Source organism: Cygnus olor, chromosome 1 (assembly GCF_009769625.2).
Source record: "Cygnus olor isolate bCygOlo1 chromosome 1, bCygOlo1.pri.v2, whole genome shotgun sequence".
NCBI lineage: Eukaryota > Metazoa > Chordata > Aves > Anseriformes > Anatidae > Cygnus > Cygnus olor.
In genome coordinates this window covers 42,855,863-42,882,351 of record NC_049169.1, presented here as the reverse complement: position 1 = coordinate 42,882,351, position 26,489 = coordinate 42,855,863, and the positions used below count along the sequence as shown (strand labels likewise).

General features: G+C 36.4%; 1 protein-coding gene across 1 annotated transcript in view; it reads right to left on the bottom strand.

Annotated features, from left to right (window-relative positions):
* PTPRQ (protein tyrosine phosphatase receptor type Q) overlaps positions 1–26,489 on the bottom strand; it is a 118,861-nt gene that overhangs the window by 34,015 nt on the left and 58,357 nt on the right. The window contains exons 31-39 of the mRNA XM_040554070.1: positions 26,071–26,340; positions 16,657–16,989; positions 9,641–9,762; positions 6,003–6,189; positions 3,651–3,895; positions 2,661–2,727; positions 1,952–2,110; positions 547–769; positions 17–90 (exon numbers count right to left, since the gene is read on the bottom strand). Coding sequence (XP_040410004.1) covers positions 17–90; positions 547–769; positions 1,952–2,110; positions 2,661–2,727; positions 3,651–3,895; positions 6,003–6,189; positions 9,641–9,762; positions 16,657–16,989; positions 26,071–26,340 — 1,680 coding nt within the window. The remainder of the gene's footprint in view (positions 1–16; positions 91–546; positions 770–1,951; positions 2,111–2,660; positions 2,728–3,650; positions 3,896–6,002; positions 6,190–9,640; positions 9,763–16,656; positions 16,990–26,070; positions 26,341–26,489) is intronic.

Genomic DNA, 26,489 nt, shown 5'->3' with positions numbered 1-26,489 from the left:
ATGTCACTCTCCATACCTAAAGTTTTGACAGGATCAGAAAAGTCAGAATCTGTAAACTGTCCTTTAACATTAGTTGCTCTGAACTTAAACCTGTAAAATAAAACAAAGAAAAGTAATTAACATAAAGTTTATGTGTATTTCCCTAAAAATATTTAATTTAGAAACTAAAAACTATTGAAGTTTTAGTATAATATAACCTGGTATCCTTATCCACCTGCAAAAGTGACATTATGACAGACATCTAGGACTCAGTGTCAATATGTTAAATGTATAATGAAACTATATGAAGCAGGCTATATATCTTGAATTTGGGCTTATTTAATTTAGGAACTCAGTAAACACTAAAAAATAAAAAATAATTGTCTCCCATACTTCCACTTCAGACAAAAACTTGAAATTAACACACAGAGTGATACTTCAAGCTCCAACTTTTCATTACTGAACTACTTGTTTTGTTTATTTATTTATGTATTTATACTTGCTTGTGTAAATGTATATTTCACTTAAATGTTTCTCTTGGATGAGCATCCAGGCAAACGTACTTACAGGTACTGTTTACTTGGTTTCAGTGGGCCGTTACATATTTTATCTTGACTGCCTGGTATCATACATGTAGTATCAGTGCCGATGACATATATCTCTTCTTTGCCACTCAGATCTTCTTTTCCTTCTATACATGGTGGGTTTGGAAAGCCTTCATTTGTAAAATACAGTCTTGGTCTGTTGAAGTAGGCATCATACCACTTAGTAACATTCCCATCATGCTGAGCTATTGTCAAGAAAAGAAATAATCAGAAATAATTTACATTCTAATCATATTGTAAATAAGTTAAATAAAAGATTATTTTTTAAGGACTTAGCATGCTATTAGTGCCATTTATACAACTAAGGCTGTAGCTCTCTTTTTACTTGAGCCCAAATGTCCTAAAGACCCCACACCACCTGTATTTTGCTAACTAAGAGTAAGTCAACTGAATCACAGCTAGAAAACTTCAGGGTCAGTTTCCCACATAAGCTGTGCCTGTAGAAGACATCACTTGTGCAAGCCATTTACTTTGAAACTGGGAATGTCTAGCAAAGACAGTAAAAAGTGTTTACTCTAAATACAGTTTCATAAATGAAATGACTAGTTTTCCATAAGTGGTCAGTACTGAGCAACTCTGACAGGAGAAAAATCTTCAAAATATCTCTTAACATGGTATTTGCATATTGTTCAGTTCAAGAGAAACTTCACAGAAATAACTATGAAGTAAATGTCTCTAGGATTAGTGCTGAAATACATCATTCAGAAAAAGGTGAGAGACTCTACCACTTAATGTGAATACTTTACCTCCACACTTTTAAAGATAGCAAACCAAGCGAAGTAAATACCTGGAATTTTTCCTTCTTAGGTAAAGTAAGCCTGACCATATGATGTCCACTCATGAAACTCCCACGCACATTGGTAGGCAATTACTCAAAAGAGTATCATGAGACTGGTCACATGTGTAAGTGTTCATCAGTCCATACAAGGCAATACGCATTCTAACCCACAGTCTACAGAAGGGATTTATGTAAATCCCTCTGCCCCCGTTATGAAATGGAAATATCAACTGCACATGACTGCATTCTTTTACAGGCAACACTAATAGCAATAGAAAAAAAAACTTGCAAAAAAAGTTTTATATTTATTCATCCTTCACAAAAGCCAAATGTGTTTATTTCTTCAAGAAGATGAAGAAAATATAAAGAAAATATAATGATAACAGTAGGGCTTCATTGGCAAGTGTTCTCAAAACCCAGCCTACAGGTATTGTGGAAGACTCTTTGCTGTTAGTACTGCTGTCACAGCTAAAGTAATTTTGTCAGCTGTTTTCTAACATGAAGTTTCTGACAACCAAAAAAAAAAAAAGCTGAAAATAAATTTATAAAAAACAGAAAACAATTTTCAAGAGAATATATAAAATTCTACCTCCAGCTTCTGCAACAAGAACCTGTATCTTCTTGATAGGTCCATGATCATCACTGTAATAGCATATTGGCATTCTGATTGTAATTGTTGTGGCTGTGACAAGTAAGGCCCCATTGGTATCATAAACAGGTGCTGGTTTCTTTTTAGGCCGTGGCGGTTCTGTTTTTAAACAAAGATATACCACAGAGTTTTGTTTTCCACTGCAAGTACTTTGTTCAGGCACATAGCTGTGTTATGGAAAACAAATCATCGCCATATTTTCAGGGACAATTTAATGTCCTAATTCATGCTCTAAGCCTCTAAAAACTGTATTCTCTTGAATGCCTTTGCATATCAGTTTTCCATTAAAAAAAATAAAAATATTGTCTTAGATTTTCAGAGGAATTTCAGTCAACAACTGTATTTATTTCCACAAATATGATACCATATACCTAGCTATACCTGCATTATATTCTTCTAAGCTGTTTGCTGATGGTAACTAAAATACTGATGTCAATATGCTTGCTTCGCTGTGCTGCACATGGTTTAGCAAATGATTAGTGACACATAGCAAAACTGAGCACTGCAATTCCAGGCTATCAGTTACGTGTTCCTGTTCCTACTTCCCCTAAAAATACACAAAGGCACACAACTATGTAGTCACAGGTAGAAAAACAACTTCTTCAGCATTTAAAAAGATGTCAGAAAAAGGGCACTTTTTGAGATATACCTTTGATATCCATGGTTACTTTCAATTGAATTTTTGGTCCTGCGCCAGCACCATTAATTGCATACACCTTAAAAAAACAAACACTTGTTAATGAGTATTTGTAGTAGCTTGAAATCAGCCAAATCTAGATATATCTGAAGCAACAATGAATGCTGAAACACTCCTTTCATGTCATTCACACTTTGCTAGAACTTACCTCATATTTCTTTACAATCCTAAGTACAGTAATCCTTTATCACTTGTAATGTAGCTCTTACAAAAAGGAGAAAAACAAACCTACTTGAACAGTTATGTTGCCACCTCTCATGTATGATTCTCTGATTATATGAAAGGACTCTTTCACATAGAGAGGGACTCTGTCAGGGAGTGTAGTGACAGGAAAAAGGGTAACAGCTTTAAGCTGAAAGCAGGTAGGCTTACATTAGATATTAGGAAGAAATTCTTTACTCAAAGGTTGGCGAGGCACTGGAACAGGTTTCCCAGAGAAACTGTGGATGCCCCATTCCTGGAAGTGTTCAAGGCCAGGTTGGATGGGGCTTTGAGCAACCTGGTCTGATGGGAGGTGTCCCTGCCCATGGCAGAAGGTTTGAAAGTAGATGACCTTTAAGGTCCTTTGCAACCCAAACCATTCTGTGATTCTATGACTACAAGCATATTCTTCTAGTAAGCTCCCCTTGCAGAACTGGACCTTTCATCTGAACCAAATTTGCAATGCAAGTGCTGGAATTAAGAGAGAAATTTAGTCTTGTGCCTGTGACAATGTGTTACAGGCTGCTTCAGCAGGACATGAACCTGTGCACAGCTACCGCTAGTGATGTTTTGGGCTACCATTCACTTCTCCCTCCTCACTGTTCCCCTATTTCCTCAGACTTCACATTCTTCACAACCCAGTTAACATTCTCTGTATGACAGTTTTGATTTGGCTTAGTTCTGTGTTCCCTATCCAGGCTAATCGCTCAATCACACCAAAGAAAAAGTATTAATTCTTACGCTGACATTATAGGTATGTCCTCCTTTCAGTCCTTCTATCATCGCAGTGACCGACTGATCTGTTTTATCAATGACACTAAGGTTGTGGATCCAGATAGCAGCAGGGTCATCTTCATTGTACACCATAGCTTGATACACCTGAATATTCCCATTTGGTTCAGATGGCGGCACAAATGTCACTTGGAACTTTGTTACCTCATCAGGTATCTTCTGAAATGTTACGTTGTTAGGTGGGTCTTCAGGCACTGAAACAGACATTTAGTGATCCACTTAAATCAGTTCACTACTATGACTATTAGAGTAAAACCTGAAAAATTACAAATTATACTTTCACATATCTATATTTCATTTGTATTTTCTGCTTTTACCAAAAAAATCTCAATTTTTATTACTTATGTAAATATTTACAAAGACAAATAAAAGTTAAATTTGTAGTGAAATATTATTCTTGATGATAGCATTTAATGCTATAAATATTAAAAATAATTGTTAGATAACCCTCATTAGTTTCTACTCAGAAAAGTTTCTTCTGATTTTCTACTCAGAAAGCCTGAAGGCACCATTGTACCTTGAAATATATCCTGAGGTAAACAGATCTTCTCATGGGCTGACAAGCAAGAAGCAAGTGTTAGTCTTGAGTATCCTTTCTTGAAAGCCTTCTGTCAACAGTGAGCTCCTTCCCAACATATAAACAAGCCACCATGCTTATCACAGCTAACTCTAAGAAAAAAGTTTTCCACTAGCTGATGCCCAGACATATGCAGGGAATTACAACAGGTCAAACAAGTGTTTCAGCTTCTGTCCAGAAATGTATCAGAAGGCAATAACCACACAAACACAACATGCACTTTTGCCAAAGACAGTTATTTGTCAAACTTTATTCCAGTAGTTTATTGTCAAGACAGCAGAGGTATAAATCATCTTCCCAATGTCCCTGTCTGAAAGAAAAAGGCTGTAACATTCTTTCCAGGCAGCTGAATATTTACTGCTCTACCTGAGCAGACAAATATGTAGCATGACCTCTAAACAGTGAAATCAAGTAACTGAAAGTAAAAACATTCCCTCAGCCAAGGATTTAGATGCAGTTGCCAATCTTCCTTTTCTTTTCTTTTTTTCTTTTTTTTTTTTTCTTTTTCTTTTTAACCCCAGCCAATGAATGATAACTCAGGTTTCTCTAGAGGAGTAAAGTCTATGTAAATTAGTCCTGTCTTCCTCAGATACTCAGCTGTGTGCTAGACTGTGCAAACCAGATGAGATGAGATGAGATGAGATGAGATGGAAAAAACAACTGTTCTTCACTACGGTTACCCAACCTTCTAATGTATCACACTTTCACATGAAAGAAAAGGCTACCAAAAAAAGTGGCTCACAAACCAAAAAAGATAGCTCACAAGACAGACACAGCTACCAACAAATTTAATCTTCATTCATTTTTCCACAATAAAAATCCCTGGGGATATAAGCAGGTCATGAACACTTTAGAATTTGACATATTAAAGGCATTATATATATACTTACATATACACACACACACATCATATCACTAGGGACATTAGACTTTCATACATGAAAGGAAAGATAAATGATAAATACAATCACTATGTAGTATATGCTAATCTGAAATTAATCTGGATATATAGCTAAACCGGTTGACCTGGAGCTAACCTTACTATAGATAAAGAAATTGTACTTTAGACTGAGTTGATAATTAGTTTGAATGAAGCAAAACTTCAATATTTTTTCAGAAAAAATATGTTTTTTTTTTTTAAATATCCTTAGTGAACAACTCAAAACTTGCAAAAGTAGCAGACGGAGCACAACCAGGAACTATGCATGTTAAGATAGAACTGTATCTTTCCCATGTACATGTTTATATATTGCTAAGCAAATGTTGTCTACTTTACTGTAAAGCCTCTTGGTGTCATGAGTCCTCTTATAGTTCATCATATTCAGCGCTCAATTTTATTTCTCTGAAAAACTTAACAGCATCAGCAGGTTTTTCACCTTAATATCTGCCTCCTTCTCCTGATTGTTTTGAAAATGTGGTAGAGCTGACTTTAGCACAACACTTCTGGGCTACCAACCTCCTTCCACTACGAATATACAAATTATGTCCTAAGATCAGTACAGGTGCCATTTATAAGCAGTGTGATCTAATTCACTTAAAGGTAAATCTTATTATTTATTATCACCATCACTTTCTTGCTGATTGGCACCTTCTAAACATTAAAGAAAAAAATATTGTCAGAACAAATCTGCATTAAAAGCGCACCATGTCTTCAAAACTGTCATTTATCAGATGAAAGAAAAACAGCAAATTTTGATCCAGATGAAGTGGAGAAAAATACAAACCTGCTTCAAAAGTGGAGACAATTACTGAAGAACTAGCCTTGCCTTCAATGGCTGCAGCATTAACGTCACCCGTAAAGGCAATGATTACTACAGAATACCTTGTAAATGCCTTCAAATCAGAAATTTCTAGGATTTTACCCTCATCATTTTTCTTCAGGAACTGGGCTTTATAATTGTCATTATCTACCTGCAAAATAAAAAAAATAAAAAATAAAAGATTTACAAGATTTCAAACAGCCAACAGCAGGGCACTACTGTTTGAAAACCATATTTAACTTGTATCTCCCTCCTTTCCTAACTGCTGCACAGCTAGAAAGCTGCACAAGGGGGTATACACCCACCCCACTCATGTTGCTTCTTAAACACTTTGTGTAATATAGGAAGTGGGCTGTTTGTTTGGGTTGGGTTGGAAGGAACTTGGTGCCCTCTTCCACTGAGCAAACATAGACCGATTGGCAGACAGTGGGTCAAGGGAGCAGTACTAATCTGAAGTGGGAAACAAACTAGGCAGAGATCCAGAAGATGATCAGCTATATAGTTTTAAATGGTTTGGAATACAAAAATGAAAAGAAAATTGGGTAGCAATTTACAATGTTGATAGCACCACAGAGAAAGCAATTCTTCCTGGGATTCATTAATAACAACACTACAGCTAAGACTGTAGAACGGAGTAATTCTGTCACTAGAAGAGCTGGAAAGTTTAAATAATTGGGGATTAATCTAGAAAGGGAAAGATGGCAGAAGACAGTAATAACTTCAAAATATAAGAAGGATGTTACAGAACTGAGGATAATCCATTGGTTTTGGTGTTTGAGAAAATACAGATAGAAATGATATTTGCACTAAAAAAGATAACAATTAAATATTACAAAAATTGCAACAATATACCTAACCATATAACTAAGGCTGTGACTGTAATGTTAGTTAAAAACTGGAATAATCTATGGAATGTTGCTGAGCAGCTTTCCACACTGGACATTTTTAAGAAGAAGATAATGAATCGCCTGTCAGGAAGATTCCAGGTATGCTTGTTTCTGCATTATAGCAAGAATATGGACAAGATTACTTATTGATATCCCTACTTCTAAAGTAATCTGTAGTTCTGTAGAAAAATATACAATGTTGAGCTTTATATCCAATCTAATCTTAGCTTAAAAAAGGAGAAAGATAAAATATGGGGGCTTTTCTAGCATATGATCAAGTATCATTTTCAAAAATCTTTTTTTATGTCTATTCCCACTACTTCAGTTAATGATGTTTTCATTATTGTTTCTTCAGTATGTTATTTGAAAAGAGGATTAGGAAGCTGTACAGTAGTTTTCCCACTGGATGCAATCTGTATTAAACACAGCTGCTAAAACATTAGAATAGTTCAATCATACCTTTTATTTGACAGATAAGCATCTATCCCCACTGAGAATTAACCTGAACTAAACTTTCTGATTGACTAAACAGACATTCATTTCCTGGGATGGCCATCAAGGGCTTTTCCTATCTGACTATCAAAAATCTGGCATATAAATATTTATACCAGACCTAAAATACAATCACAACAATGCATCATTATATTTATAGTCTTTCTAAAGTTGTATGGTTTGGTTCCATTTGCCTTATAAAATCCAAATACATTATTAAAAAATACTAATTAAGGCCTTTTAAGAATAAATATGTCAGAGTAGAAATATGAAACTATTCTGTTCTGTGAGCCAATTTTTGTAAATCCTTAAAAACGCTCAGTTGAGAACTAAAATGAACAAATTTGTACATGCAGAATTTTGTGGAATTTGGAGTCTTCACAAAAAGTTCCCATTGGGAAAATAAAACATACGTTCAAATTTTCATTGCAAACATATTGTGACAGGTATATTGGCCTTTAGGAAGTAGTAGATTTGTCTATTAAGAGAATTATCTACAGAACTGACACCTGTAGCTACTGATCATTAGAAAGATAACATCAGGTAACAAGGAATCCCTAAAGATAAAACGGCATACTTGAAATATATTTGGGCAAAAAAATACAACTTTCAAAAAAAAAAACCAACAAGGTCCAACAAATTGACCATATCAAAATGGGTTTTTAAGTTTATTCTAAATGCTGGCAGGAAAAATTCCACAGTTCATCTTAATAAGGAATTTTACTGTAACTTCCATTGCTCAGGTATTCACAACATTTTCATAGTGCACAATCTGATGACGCCCGTTTATAATTTAGGAATTATCAGACAAAAGAGGAATAGTTTATTTAATCAATAAAATGATTAAATATTGCACACAAACCATCAATCTTTAATATTTTAATTTGAAAGTTTTATTAAAAGCTTGAAAAGTAGTTTTACTGTTGATGTATTATCATGAAATTTAGACAAAAGGGACAGGAAATTTTCACAAGAAAGAAGTCTTCTCTAACTTTAGTAAAGGTGGAATACAGATTGTTATCTAATTTCTCGTGTCCTGCCTAATGGGCCAAGGAACAATTCCTTCCATTACTTAAGTGCTGTACATATTCTAGAATCAATTTTAAGAAAGAGAAAACAGCAGTACACATTACTCTCCATTGTAACTATACTGAGGAGTTTAAAAAAAAATTGCCTTTTTTACTAATCTCCTTAGAAATTTTAATTGCACAAAAATCTCATCATTAATACTTTAGCATATCTGTAATCCTTATGATTCATTTAGAAACACTTAAAATGTATAGACAATAATATTATTTTTTTTCTCAGAGAAGACAAAACTTTCTATATATGGTCTTTAAATTGTTTGAAGCATTCTTTATTTTTCCCCCATTATCTAATAGATTGATGCAGAATTTCTGAAGCTGCAAACAGCAAGTTTTCCTTACTAAAGTCTAGTAAACTCCTTCCCTTTTACACAGATAGCCCTGTATGATTTCTGAACTATCAGGGAATCTCTATTGTACTTAAAACTTCTCATGTGCTCAAACTGAAAGTTCCATATCTTGCTGCAGGGCATGAAATGACTTGTGGTTTATTAATGGTTGTTTTAAGGGCAGTACAGGAAGAAAAGAAAAAGGCCAATAGAGATTTTCTCTTATGTCAGGCTTTTTCTGCTTATAAAGATCAAGAAGAAAGAAGTGTTATTGCTGTGCTACCAAAATACAGTTAATTTGATGGACAGAGCACCAAGTGGAAAGTGAAAAATCTGGTTTGACTTTAAAATTGGCCCTCTGATGCACTGTGTAACTTCGTACAAGTCACTTCTGATTGCTAGGCTCTCCACTCATCTGTAAAATTATGACAATGACCTTTTTCTTTGGATCAAAAATATGTCATTATCATTTTTACTGGTAAACAATATCATTATTGTTGGAACAAGGTACACCTCTGCAAAGCTCAGCTATTGTTTTGCTGCATACAATTATAGCTAAACCTTTTATTGTGCAAGATCTATTAGCACACATTCTTTCATATCAATTAATTAATCTATCTCCCATTAAGAAATTTGTAAATGTATAATGAATTCTTTGGTGGAGTTTACGTGAAAACGGATGCGTCAGTCATATCATTTTTCACTCCAGTTTATGTCTATCCTATAACTTCCATTAAAAAAAATTGTTGTGAGTTTTTATATCACTAAGCATCTGTATTATTATCAAAAATAGAACAGAGTTGTCTTACTGAGGTAATGTCTATGAGATAGCATGTTGGTCCAGTAATGACGACAGGTTCACTCCAGCTGATATTAATACTGTGAGGAGATGTAGCTAACACTGTCACATTTTCTGGAGGACCATCTGGAGCTACAGAAAAAAAATACTTATGTGAATCACAGCCAGAGAAGTTCACAACAAATAAACCAGCAATTTTAGCAGCCAGTAGAGATTACTTTTCTATTTGAAAATAAAACTCTGTCACAAATTTACTATTGTAGACTGCTTAAATAATTATAACATTTTTTGTTCTCATTTATAAAGTATACACTGGGATTTAGAAACACAGCTTTTGTTAAATGTATCACAGCATTTATAGTGTCTTAAATGCCTACAACATCATTGTAACTGGAAACAACAGGTTTTTTTGTTGTTGTTGTCTTTTTTTTTATTACAGGTTGATTACATGCATTTTGCATGACACAAGCAAAATATATATATAGCTATTTACATGAATAGGCATGTATAATATACAGGAGAAAGTTTATGTCAGACTAATCATGCAAAGAACAAGAAATTATCAAAATACAAGGTCTTCTGTGAGCTGGAAAAGATTTCCAACAATGTTGGACAGTATTGGTACAAAAAATATATACAGAAAAAAAAAATCTAGGTTTCATTTTCACTTACTCTTAGCATGTTGAGAAACTCTGGAAAATACATACCAAAAACTAACAGGAATTGTAAGAAGGGAAGAATGATCATGTTAAAAAATAGTGTTTCCTAAAATTTCCTTTTGTCATGGTGGTATGTGAATTCACCTAGTTATTTCTTCCTCATAAATGAGAAATTAATTAACTTCTTGAATTCATATAACAATACAGCAAGTCTCAGAGTAAGTGGCATTACTTTTTCTTAATGCCTGTGGTGAATTTGGGGATGCTAAAATTTGGAATAAAATGGACAACAGATTTGTATATAATGCCATAAATTTGCTCCATGGTGCCTTCCTCTTTTGTCTACTACAAAAAAGACAACTGTGACATATACCAGTGAACAGCGTGTTATAGAAGCCACAACAAATTTGTGCGCAATTCCTTGGCTTCATGGTGCTTTTTTTTTTTTTTTTTTTATCTACCACAAAAAATTACAGCAATGATTAACACATGTCAGCAAACAGTCTGTCAGAGAGTTTTATGAGGAAAATTTTAGTGTATACAAAGTTACTTAGCTTGTTAGATAGAAAATATTAGGAAAATGAAAAATAGCACAGAAGAAGGTATGTAACTACTGAAATTAGTTGTGAAGCCTCACGAGGAGAGATTTTGCACTGTGAAGGTGCACATTTTGCACCATGTTTGCAGAATAAAACAGGAAAAACTGGGAGCTGAGAAGGTGCTGTGAAGAGTTCAGGATATTGGATATAGGAGGTAGTGTGGTGTGCCAGGATTAGCAGGAATATACTAGACTTTGTAGGGAGGATCAAATTCAGCCATTGGAAGCAGTCCTCTAAAATACTGAATAGGGTCAAACAACTGAATGAAGACTGTAACTGAGTGAACTATGTATGAAAGCACATAAGGGGTGGTGAAAACACTGTTCCCCTAAAAAATAGAATTACAGCAAATTAGGCTTATTTTTCAGGTAATACATATGAGACTTGTTCAAACAGTGACTTTTACTGTGAATAGCGCTGTCAGTAACTGTGGTAGTGCTCGTATCTTCATCTCCAACTGAACTTTCTGAAAAACAGTATAAAACTGTATATAGTTTCTCAAGCCTTCGTTCGTTTCCAAACCTACCAGGTTTCCATAGATAAACTTCCATTACTCTTTTATAGCATGAATGGAGCATTTAATCTTTCTTTTTTTTTTTTCTTTTTTTTTTCCCCAAAGCCAATTTACACTTATTCATTAGACGATGATGGCATGAAATGACTTTAAGCATAACCTAATCTGCAAATTATCCAATCTGAAGTTATTTTATTTCCATACGCATGTTCTATTTGACACATTTTGAGATACTTTCAAGAAAATTCTAATTGAGCATACTGTACTTAAGACACTGATCTAAAATACATGTAAGCATTAATACCTGGTTTATTTTCATCATGAAAAGTACAATATCAGACATCAACTGAATGATACTAAAATTAAATATTTTCTGAAATAAGCTGCATACTTAGGCAACTAGCGAATGAATTGTGTCTGAAATGCCTCATGTTTTACAAAAAGCATCTTTCTAAAAAATGTTTTGCTTCAGTAGGTAGCTGCCATATTCTGATTTAAGTTTGTTTGTGAAATGAATCCAGTCAATACAAGTTCATGGTATCACTATACCCTTTCTCTTATAAATCACAGCAATTTACTCAGTAGAAATGACCTAGACTTATTCGCTCATTCCGCCATAATCCAATCACTTCCTCTCATAAGCACTTTTCTCCTGGTTTGCACAATAATGCATTTTCTGTAACTAATAACCATCATTTCCTGATTATCATGCTTCTATCCTTGCAGAGGAATGTGGGTCTTATGGAGGTCAGGGTCATCTTTCCCATCCATCTGTGTCCTGATGCTAAGGCAGCAGTTAAGTGTGTTAGCTTAAACATAAGTCTGGATAGCCCATCATTTAGGATAATCCTCAAAAATAAGTCTGAATAGTCCAATCTTCTAACGGAAATTCATGCTTGCCAGTTTAGTTAAGACCAGCCCTTTTTCTTTTTCCCACCAAAATTTAAGTGTGAGGCTCACTTATTTCATTTTATAATTACCTAGGTTACTTTTACATAAATTGAAACATTTATATCTTATACTAGACCATACTTAATCTCCAATATTGAGTTCTGAGAGAATGAAAGGAACACAGAAAACCAAGTTCTCCCAGGCAAAATCTATCTGGTATACAGCCAAAGCTTTTCACCACACACAAATATTTTTTGAAGTGTACCAAGCAACTGGGTATCAGCAGGGATTGGGAAAGAAGGTAGCATAACTCTGCCCCATGCATCTTTGTCCTATCCTTCATGGGACATTCTAACATCTGGGATTTTCCTTTGTATCTTAGTATATCCTGGCATTAGGAGACTTGGAAGTTTACCAAAAAGCATTGCATTGTGTATGAGATCCAAAATAAGTTCAATGATCTCACTGCCCTTCATTTACCAGCTAACATCCATCCTTCAAAGTGACTTTTTCTTAGAAAGTATGAATTCAGCCAATCTTATTCTCCTTATAAATACAAAAATGAAACTCAGTGGAAGAGCAGGTGTGAGGGAACAAAGTTTCCTTAGCTATGGAAAACATTTGTTGCCCTTTCCCTTCCTGTGACACAGCACTATGATCTTCTGTACTGGTAACTATATAAATCTAAGTTATGTTGAAAATATTTCATCTTGCAAAGTAGATTCGGCTCTTAGGTAATCCATCAGATAAGCAATAACAGTGCCATCAAACTAGTTTATGAGACAGTAGGACAGTTCCTGTGAGAATAATCTGCAAGACAGAAGGCTGAATAGTTTATCTGGTTGTGAGAACTGGGCTGTACTGCATAACCTGTAACATTTTCCATGGAGTAACACTATAACTTCTTTCAGTACAGAACACTGCCATTATTTTTTGTTTGAAACATGAAAGTGAGTAGAAGAATCTTAAAAATGATTCCCTTAGCCTTAAGTTTACCTTCATAATGAACAACTGAAATAAAGAATTAAAGATCCTCACCTTTGTCATTGGATATTAAGAATTATTAGCTTTTGCTGCTGTAGCAGAACAGTCCAATACTCAACACTTGAAAACGTGAAGAATATCTTTACAGTTTCTTTTATGTATTTTTTGTTGTTGTTGTTGTCAAGATTTCATCTCTTTATATTCTTGGAACCGAGTCTAACAGTTTTTTGCTTAAATGTTGTAAATTCCTGAATATAACTATAGGCTTGAGAGAAACAAAAAATTTCTGAGTACCCAATTATTTCTGAAGCAAAATCATTTGAGTATTATTTCACAACCAAGGTAACGCGTGGTTTGTTTGTTTGTTTGTTTGTGTTTTTTTTCTTTTTCCAGAAACAATGTCTTACAGAGGCATTTCTGTAAAATCAGAATAGTTGCTAACTTCTGCCTTCAAAGCTGCAAACACAACTCCCATTGATTTTAGGGGCTAAGTACTCAGGCTATTTTACATAGCATCTAAGCACCCTTAAGCCCTAACAGACCATGTATATTGGCTGGGTACCAGCAGACTAATCCAGAGGATGCTTGGCTCAGTCCACGAGGGAGAGGAGAGGGGGGAGCTACAGAGAGAGAGGAAAGGGAGAGCTACACCTGTTCTGTGGATGCACTCTGCAGGGCTTCCCAGAGCACTGGACAAGTTTTTTTTTTGTTCACTCCCCAGATTTCTCTTCTCTGCTACAGGGAGTAACCTTTGCAAAGGAAAAAGAAGAAATAAAATTTCTTAGTCTATTTAATGATATTTTTACAGATGAGTCTGTGGGGTGCATAAGGTCAGGTAGCTGGAAACCTGCCTTTCACAAAGTCCAACCACTGCTCAGGGAGGGTCTTGGCGCTGTTGAAGCTGCCAGCTGGCTACCCAGCTGTGACATGCCTTGTTCCTCTTTTTTCCTCCTCAGCTGATTGCCATTGCCCCAGGAAAAAGACCAGCACCCAGCCATATCTGGAATACTGCCCATGCTCCCTTGACTCTGGGGCAGTATGTTTTATAGGCAGTTCATCTCTCTATGTGTCACTGATTTAGTTCACAGGTAATGTGTTGCTGCACTCTTCTCCCACTATAGACACAGGCCAGGGGCCACTCACATCTGGGCTGGTGGAACTTAACTTCTAGAAACGTTTTAAAACAGGCTAATAGAGCACACTGGGAACCTAGTGCTGAAAACAACACTGCATCAGCATGGAAATGGTTTGCGCAGTCAAGCGAGGCTTTTCTGCTTTTAACTTCCAACTCCTCAGTGGGACTGATAAGAAACTAATTCTTTCTTAAACCAAACTGACACTGTCTGGACAGGAAATCATAAAGATAATCCTATCTTTATGTGATCACATGTGTTTTGATTATCTGCCTCTCTGTCTGCTTTAAATCCCTACCTTTCCTAAGTTCAGCAATATTTTTTGGAAGAAAAGTATTTGCATGGACGTGGACCTGTTGAAGTGAGTCCACAGGAGGGCCACAAGGATGATCAGGGGGCTGGAGCACCTCTCCTTTGGTGACAGGTGGAGAGAGCTGGGGATGTTCAGCCTGGAGAAGGCTCCAGGGAGACCTTATAGTGGCCTTCCAGTACTTAAAGGGAGCCTACAGGAAAGCTGGGGAGGGACTTTTTAAAAGCTCATGTAGTGATAGTACAGGAGCTAATGGCTCTGAACTGAAAAAGCATAGATTTAGATTAGACATTAGGAAGAAATTCTTCTCTCAAAGAGTGGTGAGGCACTGGCACAGGTTGCCCAGAGAAGCTGTGGATGCCCCATCCCTGGAGCTGTTCAAGGCCAGGCTGGATGGGGCTTTCAGCAATCTGGTCTGGTGGGAGGTGTCCCTGACCATGGCGGGAGGGTTGGAACCAGATGGTCTTTAAGGTCCCTTCCAACCCAAACCATTCTGTGATTCATTCCAGGACATCTCAGCAGCTGAGATCTATCTATCTAATAGTACAAAATCTCTCAGAACTGCTGGCTCACAAGTCACACAGCTTCTGTTAGCTATTTTTTGCTCCATCTGGAGTCATATGTTTTTGTTTGTTTGTTTGTTTGTTTTTTACTTTCATTTATAACATTGTATTTATTCACATCTCTCCAAAAAACACTGGACAAAGAGTCAGCGCACATGAGAATGACTCCATAGCTGATTCCAGTACTTTTCAGTCCAAAGGACTGCTTCTGTGCTCTATATGAAAAATGGGTTGTTGTGAAGTTCACTTTCACAGTGTATAAATCTCTTTGTATGTTTGGGCTTAGAATTTCTCTATTGCAGTTTCTCATCTGCAAATGAAGATGACAATTTTCTTTACCTGGCAGAAAAATTATGAGGTATTTAAGGACAGAGGTATTTAAAGACAATGTTACTGCACAGAGAGTGCACAGATACCATGAGGAACAAATGAAAAAGCTTTCTGCATTCACATCACATGATTGTTAAAACATGAACAGAACAAAGTAAGTTGGTAGACCACTGAATAGTCCTTGGTACACAGCTATTTAATTCCTTGGTCTCTACTAAGATTACTAAATAAAAGAGGAATGGAGTGAAGGAGCTGTGATTTAGTCAGGCCACTCATGGTGGTTCTCTTTTGCTCCACACAGACCAAAGGCCAGATCTCAAATGTGCTCTGACCTAGGCAGGCTGTGGACTGGTAGAAAAGGTTATATGTCCCCATGTCAACTGCCTAAATAATTTATGTTTCATGTCCTTTTCTCTCAAATATGTAGTGACAACATATCTGTGACAATTAAATCCTCTTTGGAAACTGAAACCTCAGCTGAGGCATGTCAGCCCCGTAGACATTACATGGCTACTCTGATCTGCAATCTTGTTAGGTAAATAATGGTATTGAAAAGAAATCTTAATTCCTCTGAAAATACTCTTTATGTTCCACTGACAGGAATGTGCAGCAGAACTTCAGAAAAGCGTTACTACATTAGTGAACAGGTTTTTAGTCAAAGAATTAAAAAGAAAAATAAAGACTACTTTTCATTGACATGCCCCACATACGACGATGAATTGAAAACAGCATATCAACCCAAAGTAGACAAAATTCAGATTTACAAACTCTAGAGGCAGACTAGGGCTGAGAAATTAAATTGTTGTTGAGCAAACAGTATATATAGTATAGCAAATAAAAGGTATTAAAATCTGAAGTAGTGTGAAGAGTACATACCTACCAAACGATTTATATCATATTTTGTACTTGAAGAGTTGCAATAAAAGCAATATTATAGGTCTATGAAGAAATAACTTCTACTAAGTGTTCTTGATTATTTAGACGACCACATTGTTATACACATTGTAATAGCAATATGACATATGACAAACATCCTTACTTACAGCCAGGAAGTGTTTGGGTAGAAATCCAAGGTGAAGAACTTCCGTAACCAACATTCGTACTGGCAGCAACTGCAAATCTGTACCATCTGTATTTTTTTAGTCCATACACAGTCTCTTCTATCTTGTCATCCACCACATTTTCATATAAATATTGATGCATCTCATATTCAATACATTCCTTAACTTCCCAGTCACTGCAGTGGATGGACTGTAGCTGTGTGGTAATCTTGTAGTTTTGAAAGTAGCCAAAGATAGATTTCGGTGATCTCCAGTTCAAGGTCACACTTGTTGATTGCACATTGGAAAAAACAATATCCATGGGAGCACTAGGAACTGCAAATTAAAACATGTGTAAGATATACAACAGGGACAGGGGAAGTTCAGGCTGGATGTTAGGAAATGTTTCTCCACTAAGAGTATGGTCTGGAACAGGATCCCCAGAGAAATGGCCATGGCACCGAGCTGCTGGAGTTCAAGCAGCGCTTGGACAAGGCTCTCAGACATCAGGTCTGATTTTTGGTGGTCCTGTGTAGAGCCAGGAGTTGGACTCAATGATCCCTGTGGTTTCCTTCCAACTCAGAATATTCTATGATTATATGATATCTTCATTTGAATGAAATTTTTTGCAACTATAACCCTTTTAACCAGTGTTTTTAAAATATTTTAATAAGCACACCTGATGAACCAAATTCAAGTTCCTATAGTTAATAAGGAGCAATTCCATTGGTGTAACCTACACCAAACATATATAGGTGGGAAACATGTATGATAGCTTTTGAAAAAGGCAAATACTTTTGAATGTGGCATACGAGGCAAGCTTTGAGAGGTGTGACATTGCTGTTACTACATTTGGGGTTATGTCTCAACTTGGGAAGGGAGCATCAAGCGAAGTTATTTTTGACCTACCCACAGCATCTCTTACTGCTCTTGCTAACTGAGACTCCTCACCTCTCACTTAGAAATACTCATTTGTAACCCTCTCTCTTTGTAACATATGAAATCCTCAAACAACACCTTCAGGTTTCATTTTGTGTCCTGTTTCACCTTCTGAATGAAAAGTATCAATACATACATAATGTAGCTGTTTTACAAGCTGTTCAGTAAACTACAAACCAAAAACAAAACAAAACAAAACAAAACAGAAAAAACAGGAACAATTAAATAACATGGCAATACAAGGCAAAAAAAAGAAACTTCCCATAAAGTTTGCCTCCGTGTATTTAAATGCATATGTATACATGGGTAAGCACAGATTTATATTCATGTGCATGGAGACAGAAGTAGGGCATAGATACACACACACATTCATCCATATCTATATTAAGACAACAGTGTACTCTCAGCTCTTGCAGACTGGATGCAACATATGGTTTTGTGCTATATCAAATAGTCATACAGTAAGCTAATATTATCTCTAAGACCCTCTGTAATATAATACTAATACTCTATGGCAAAAACTGTGCAGAGAAATCAGCTCAGAAATCATTTTGTGCACTTAGCTTTAAAGAGTGCTTTAGCCTTTTTGGGGGAAGAAGTATCGCTGGTAAAAGGAAACACATGATATATCCTCAAACTGAAACTGAAGAAGCCCCAAGGCTTACATAAAGAATAAAAGGATCCCAAGCCAATGTTACTGGGGAAGAAAGAGAAAAGTTTTTTTTTTTTTTTTTTTTTTTCAGCCTTATGGCAGTGTCTGAGCTCAGCTTTCACCTGCAACAATTTGTTCATAAAACATCATAATGTAACAAGCTGAAGCCTCTTCATTAAATGTGAATATTTAACAAGAAAGAGATGTAGATTCAGAGTTAAACCAAGCTCTAACAATGAAAAAGTTGAGAAATCCAAACCCCGTCAAATGAGCCCAAAGAAGGTGGAGCCTGCAGGACAGAGGTCAGACACAGGAGCCATGGGGACTTCCTCTGTCACAGCACACAGTAGCCCCATATGCTCCCAGCCTACTGAGCAGCCTACTAAGTAGACACAGACCAAAAGCTAACTGTCAAAAAAAGTCTGTCAGTGCCAACTTTCACCATAATACTCTATAATATCAAAATCAAAACTGTTTTGCTCTGTTGTTATTACCATGAAGAGAAGCAAAGTACAGGAAGTAGTAAATAAAAACAAACCAGGTAGAAACCGTCTTGCTTGATCACAATTTTGGAGAGGTAATATTCAATTTATTCACTTTGGAAGAGACATAAGCACTGCAATATTTTCTTAATAGTTCTATAAACCGTATTTGCTACTTATGCAAATTACATGGAAAGGTTTAGTTTATCCACTAGTTGCTGGAAGATAAAGGCACAGAAATGTTCAATAATTTTTATGAAAATTCTGTATCCTTCTTTAAAAAAATCATGTACTCTATTAGAATATAGGCTGTTAATATCTGTTCAGATACTGCAAAGAATATTAATTGTACACACTCCATTATGATGGTGATAAAATTTGAGATAGAATGGATAAAGCCATTTGACTGAAATAAAAGTTATCACCAAGTCTTACCCTGAACTTGAATTAAAATAAAGTATTTTTAAGACCCAATGCTATACATTCCAGGAAGTGAAAAATCAAGAGTCAGAAATTCCAAAGACATCAGATCAGATCCAAACCAAGATAATTTAAGAAAATTTCATCCTCCTCCTCAGTCAGAAGAGATTACTCTTTTTTTTTTTTTTTTTAATATGGAATATGACCTAACCATCCCGGGCACGTGACTTGGAGCTTCTGCTTTGATGGGAACACCCATCATTGGATGGCTTGGAATAAAAATGTGAAAGGAAGCAACATGGAGATCAAAACAACTGGCCCTAATGCCTCTTAGTCTATCACCATTAACTTCCATCTGCTGAAAACTGATTATTGAACAAGACTCCCATTTAAATGGAAGACAGGATTAAATACTGAAAAAAAACACCCTGCATGGAGCTTAAAGCTTTCTGCCTGGGGATAGGGAAAATGATTCAATATATTCTGATGCCTCTTCATCACAAGATTTTAAGCAGAGCACGTTTTAAAAAGCAACATAGATCTTACCATAATCATGGATTCTGGTAGAAAAGCAGAACCACAAGTGTCTGTCTGAATATAATAAAGGGAAAACTTAGAAACAGGGGTTTGGGACAAAGTACATAGCAACTGCTCAATTGTTGGGTGCCAAAAGGAAGGTGGAAATATATACCCATTCCCAATGTACAGCTGGTAGATCCACATCTGGCACAACTGCAGTCTCTGTGCATCTAAAACTAGACAGGTTGAAGATGTGAGTTGCTGGTAGAAGTCGCGTGCTAGCCAGCATGGTGGGCTTTCCTTCTCAAGGAGGGTATGCTGGTCTCCCAGTTTCAACAGGGTTGATGCTATTTTAAAGACCTGAGAACTAACAATGCTGTAGTAAAGGCAGAAAAGATGCTTGGCTGTTTGACAGAACTACAAATTGTTTCAGGAAAAATAACAGTGGCTGTGATTTGTGGGTTCTCACACACCGCTATGGTCTAATACTGCCAGCCTCTTCGAGCTCTCCATGTACCTGGTGGGAAGAGACAAACTCCCAGAGAGCAGGGGAAAGAAGGGAGGGAAGAAAAACTGTTTCTCTTTCCATTTGTTACCTAGAGAAAGGTCCTTTTTCCCACTGACTACAGGGGGATCCCATAAAAATTCTTCTCACAAGGCTGGAGATAATCTCTGTGATTATCCCAGTGAGTAATACTACAGCAAACCCACCATTTTGAAAGATAAGATTGCAGGTATAAACACAACAGATATATTAGACAGAGACTTCTTACATACAAAAGCATTTATTTCTATTTTATGTCACTTTTTTTTTTCCCCAGTTTACTAAGACACATATATGCAAACTATTTCTAATCTACAAAAAAACCTACTCAGTAGAAGAAACAGGAAATTTTTCTGTGCCAGCACCTAGACAGATCTTTAAAATGGAATCAGAGCCTTAAAATCAGCTTAAAATCTAGTTCATTTTATCTCATTTCTTGAATAGAAGAATGAACTGTAAATGTGATCTTTGTTAGAGCAAATGAAAAGCCGAGATCTGAATCTGGAGTAAATCACAAGGGTGCTGTGAGGGCCACAGCGAGGAGCAGTGACACCCAGTGGCACAGTCTCTCTTGCACTTGATGACTGTGTTCAACGAGACAATTTCAAGACAACTATGCTATTGGGTTACAGATACAAAGAGGATTACAATTACTCCAGCATGGAGAATCAGATTTCCATTCCTCAAGAATGACTAAAATTCCCCCAACTTCTTCTCTCCACAGATGGTACTGATTTGAACAAACCATTCCATGCTTCCTAGAGTAATCATGCAGCTTGTTTAAATTTTCTAAACATGACTCAACTATGATGAAGTGATCACTGTTCACACTAAAAGCAACCGAAGCCAAAAATTGTATCTGTGAATTATTCTTTCAGATTAAATTGGAACTATAACAAAGACTTATCTATCTGCTCTAAGATACTCCCACTTTGTTACGAGCCTAAAAGAAACTATTTTTCTTCCTGACTTCCAGAAAGGTGCATTTAAAGAAAAAAACCCTGAAAAGGTGTGCTTGGGGTGGTCTAGGTCACAAATTGTCTGTGTTTGTATCCTGATTACTTTGTGGGAATTCTAGTGCTAATCGCATATTTAAATTCCCTGGGAATCATGGGTAGGATCCCTTAAGTTCATCATCATTCACCCAACAGTCCTTCCCTATCCAATTATATTGCATTTGCTATAATTCATTTACCTTTGGGTGTAAGGAGGTTTTCAAAGTCTGTAATTTTTGGTGCAATGTACTCTATAGTTTTCAATTTAATAGCTTTTAATTCAGCTTCTGAAAGCCAGCCAGGACGCCGGCAGAGAGACTGGCTGTGAAACGCTGGTAATTCCGTTTCTGGACAGGACGAGGAATTAGGTGTTTTCAGGTTCATCCACCATTGTTCACATGATGGCCAAACTCCAAGGAAAAGTGCCCGGAGCCAGATCCACATGGGATTTTAAGCTCCTAAAACCTATTTACGTGCCTGAACTCCTACTGAAGTTGACAGGAAGTTAAGCACCTAAATAGAAGTTACTTTCACAGATCTTGGCCCCAGTTCCCTATGCTCGTCTGGCTGCAATGCTAATCAGCCCTTCCAAAGTTGGCAGACTGCTCTGAGATTAACTTTTTATTTGAGAACCTAAATGAAAGGAAATTCCTGGTAGAAAAGGCACCTGACTGTACAAAGAAGACTCAGGTAAAGTTGAACTGGGCCAGTGGAACTAGTTTAAAGCAACAGAAACACTTGGTAGAAAAAATCTTATTTGCAATGCAAAGATAACCTAAGGGCAGCAAAGGACACAGAAAAAAATCTACTGAGAAAAGAGAGCAGTTACTGCTTTCCATAAAGACTTCTGTGGAAAGCAATGACTACAGCTGCACGGGCCGGGAACAGAAGACAGTAATATGATATGGCATAGTTCCTAACGAAGTTAATAAAAAAACTCTGCCTACAGAACAGCTGCTTGTAGCTGGAGCTTGGATTAAAAGAACAGCGGCAGCCTAGAAGTCTGTTGGGTGGTATTACGAGTATCAACAGGAGGAAAGTGAAGAACAAAGTAGAACAGATAGCAGTGGGCACACAATGAAATAATCTTCAGAAAATTGAGGTATTGGAAAAGCAGATTAATATTCCATATTGCTTATCTCTATTAATTTTTGATAGCTTTGTTACCCAAAGGAGTTTCCTGGGTTAAGCTGATATCCCTGATGATACTAAATACTACTCCAGTATGGACTGCTAACTCCTTGTGAGATAAGGTCCTGGTTGGTATGAACAAGGACATTGCAAATAGGTCCCAGATGATTTTACTAACATAAAAATGTAAAAAACTGTAGACTATTTTTCCCATGACTTGGGACTGATACTATCAGACATGCTTTAAAGGAAATTGCACAGTTGAGAACACGTCTTAAAAAAGCCTCCTTGAACTAGATCTCTGAGTCCCTAGCACATTAGAAAATTCAGTATCTAACTGTGGGGTCTAAGAAATGAAAGATCAAGTCTTACATATCTAAGGATAAATGCACACCTTGAAACTAAGCTTAGAAAAGTAGTGAATAACTATCAATATTCTTGAGTCTTAAATTAAATCAAGAATGCCCAGCTTACCAACAAACTGGACTACTGTCTACTTTTCAGTAAACAACATATTTGACCTCAAAATGCTTTCAACATCAGCTTTGTATGTATATCTCACCACTATTTCTTTTATGTTCTGAGTTGACCTAGTCCTTACAAAAAAAGTTCTTTCATCCTACACTATATGATTCCTCTATTCTTATCCAACTTCTTATAAAAATAACATCAATGCATTTTCATTGGCAGCCACCAACTGATCACTTCATTTGTCTAGTGAAGACCTGCCATCAACATCAAAGCCATTAACTTACATTTGGAGATATCAACTAATGAGAAAATCTAAAAAAAGATCCACACTATTAGGAAAGTAGAAGTCTGGAAAAGAAAGCAGTTTCAGTCATCTTGGAAAGAAGTGTTTCAAAGATTCTTAGTCATGATTCACCCCATGTTTTTGTGATGCTTCTGCTTTAATACATATTGGAAATGTGAGCTTATAGCACTGTTTGAACATGTGAAACATACTTCTCTTATCTGCAGTAGTGATATGGAACAAAGTTCTTCCATTTTCCATACTGGGGCTCTGCAACAAGTGATTCCTCTGGATAACCAGGCCAAAACAGTGCACTTCCACATCATGCTTGGGACCCTCAGGACTGCTTTAAGATACTGACTTAAACGATTCTTTCACTGCATTATGGGCATTTGTAGTTCTCTTTACAAGTTAATGAAGAAATTCATGCAACCCCAACTCCTAGAGCTGCCATGTCCTATGAAAAGAATATATGGTGGTAGAAACAGACCATTTATTTGGGTATGAAGAAGGTTTTAAGCCCATGCTACATTTTGTGTTCCTCACAAGCCTAAATGAGAAAGGTGACCACATTTCCTAGTAGGCACCTCCAACTCAGAGGTACAAAACCAGAATCTTTATAGGTTCACTTATTCAGAGAATAAACATGTTTTAGCACAAGTAACAACAAATGATGATAATTTGCCAGCTCCACACCAGAAGACCAGAGAAACTTTCCTATTACCAACCCTTTCAGGCACTCCTCTTTTTCATCCACAAAGCATACTTCTGTGTACAGCTACAACTTAGCATAGGCCAGCAAAATTAAGCTCAGATTAAATTAAAAAATGTTTCTTGGACAATTTCCTAGCAATATTTCATTTAAATGGAAGTTATGAATGAATCTCTGTTCAGCAGAAAACAAATAGTAAGGACTGTAACCATAGTACAATGTGGTCCTCAACCTGTTCCAAGATTCTGTGTTCAGTTATAATATTAAATAGGACCAGTAGTAATGAGAGAAAAATTACTCTGCACATGTTAATTTTATGATCAATACAGTTAATATTTTCAGAGAATAATAAGAAGTACAAGAAATATCTAAATTTTAAAAAATTGACAGCAGCTGTAGTTTTCTTTTGGTTATTTATACTTTGAACCCTCCAAGCGGCTTTTAATTCTTTTATTTTTATTTTTAACTGAATGGCTATTACACTAGCCCCAGACTTCTGAGTTACCTGAAGCTGCACAGCTTTACTGTCTTTCTGAGAACTATCCTAACAATTTATGGATCTTTTTCCCTTCTAAAAATTCACTCAACCCTAATGAAATTTAATTTTAATGTATGCATTTTCTTGAAAATAATCCAAGGGTAGCTATTCAGTCATAACGTTCCAAATCATTTTTGCATGTGTGCTTGCTATATTGTCTTTCAAATATCGCATGATATTTTTAAACACAAAGTAACATTACCACTACAAAGTTGACAGATTTTTTAACATACTGCAGCCTGGCAGAAGTGGTTTACCATGACAATGGAGCTAGATTAGACACAAAACACTACTAATCTCCTCATAAATTTAATCTTCATGATTCATGTTTAATTTTACCCAGCTATGAACAAGATTACCTAAAAAAAAAAAAAAAAAGGAAAAGTCAAATAATCTTGGTAAGAATGCAAAGGTCAAACACTATGCAGTGAGACACTGAGCCAAATTCGATTTCACTTTATGTCAGAAATAAATGCATTGTCAGTGACTCAGTGCTGGCTACGTATTCTGTGACTAATCTTAGACCACCATAAATAAGAAGCTGACAACAGCTTTAAAACTGTTTCCATTCCCAACCATGAATCTCCAATTCCTAGTAGCCAGTCACCAGAAAACAATTCATGCAAACACACAGTAAAGGAAATGTCCTAATAATAACTAGTTTGCTGTAAATATGACTAAGCAACAACCTGTAAGCCAAATACTAAAACAGCAAGAAAGAGTTTGTGCAGTGTATGTACCAAAAAAACCCACAAAAAACAAAAGATGTGTTGTAGTATAAACCCTTCACTCAGGCAACTCTTAGTGATAAGATACATCAGCCACGTGTTGTTAGAAAATAAAGTCTGTTTGTTTTTGTTCTATTTTCTCCTGCTAGTACGACTCTACATAATGTAGACCACAACAGGCTAGTACTTTGTCTTTCAAGCTCATGGCTAATACCACTTCCACAGTTTTTCCAGGCTCTCCTCAAGCACTAATTAACATCCAACCCCAAATTCATCAGAAATTGCTACAACTAACTTTCACAGGTGCCAGGCTTCTTTGACACTACCAGCAGCCTTCCTCCGCCTTCCATGAAGTAGGCAACCCAGGAAGCCTCCTGTTCTCATCTGTACCAGAGGGTAAAATGCCTCCTATAAACCTGTCTCCAAAACTTTCTGGTTTTGGACGAGTCCAGTTTTAATCAGGCATTGGCTTGCCAGTCTGGGCACCCATCCCCAGTTTCAGTCTTACTGTAGCTCTGAGTCAGGACTGACTTTTCCCCATCCAAAGGGTGGAGAGATACAGCTGCGATTCAGAAGTGTTCTTAGGTGCATGCTCACATGCATCCGTGTTCAGCGCAGCAGTTAACCTCAGTACATATTTCCAGCCACTGCTGTAAGATATAAGCATGGTTATCTCTAATATTTAAAAACACTTCCTTCAAAAAAGGATTTTGAACCCTGTCAATGGACAGAAGTTTCTGAGCTAACAAGAAGAAAGATGACACAGATAGAGTTCATAAATCTCCAATAAGCCAGAAAGGACGGTACCCACTGTATTCTAAAAAAGGAGAAAGAGGAAGCCCTGTTTCTTCCCTTCCACTATTAGAATCAAGTTTAGAAAAAAAAAAAAAAAAAGAAAAAAGAGAAGGATTTAGCTGCCTGTAGTGAAGCAGGTATTTTGGGCCTGCTTGCCTCTTGGTTATCACTTAAATTAAACAAAGAATTAGCTTCAGTAATCTGTTACCTCTTTCTGGAAGTGTACTGGCATTACATATCTGTTCTTCACCATCACCAGCAGATGTTGCAGCTTTTATTTTAAAATGGTAAGAAATATTAGAAAGCAGACTTCTAAAAATATGCAGCGTATCATAAGATGAAAAATTTGTAGAACTTCCTTCAACTGTTACGATGTAATGAGTAATCACACCGTTGGATGAAGCAGGGGGGTCCCATTGCACTAGGATCGATTGCCAACTCATTGCAATACAGCGAACATTCTGGACAACATCTGGGACTTAAAAGATGCACATACACCAGAGGTTAATATTCCCACACAATTGAAATTGTACTCACAGAACAATATCATTGGAGAAGCAGCCATAATATCAAAGACAGGGTTAAACATTCCAGAGGCAGACAAATAGATATTGTAATAAAAATGTG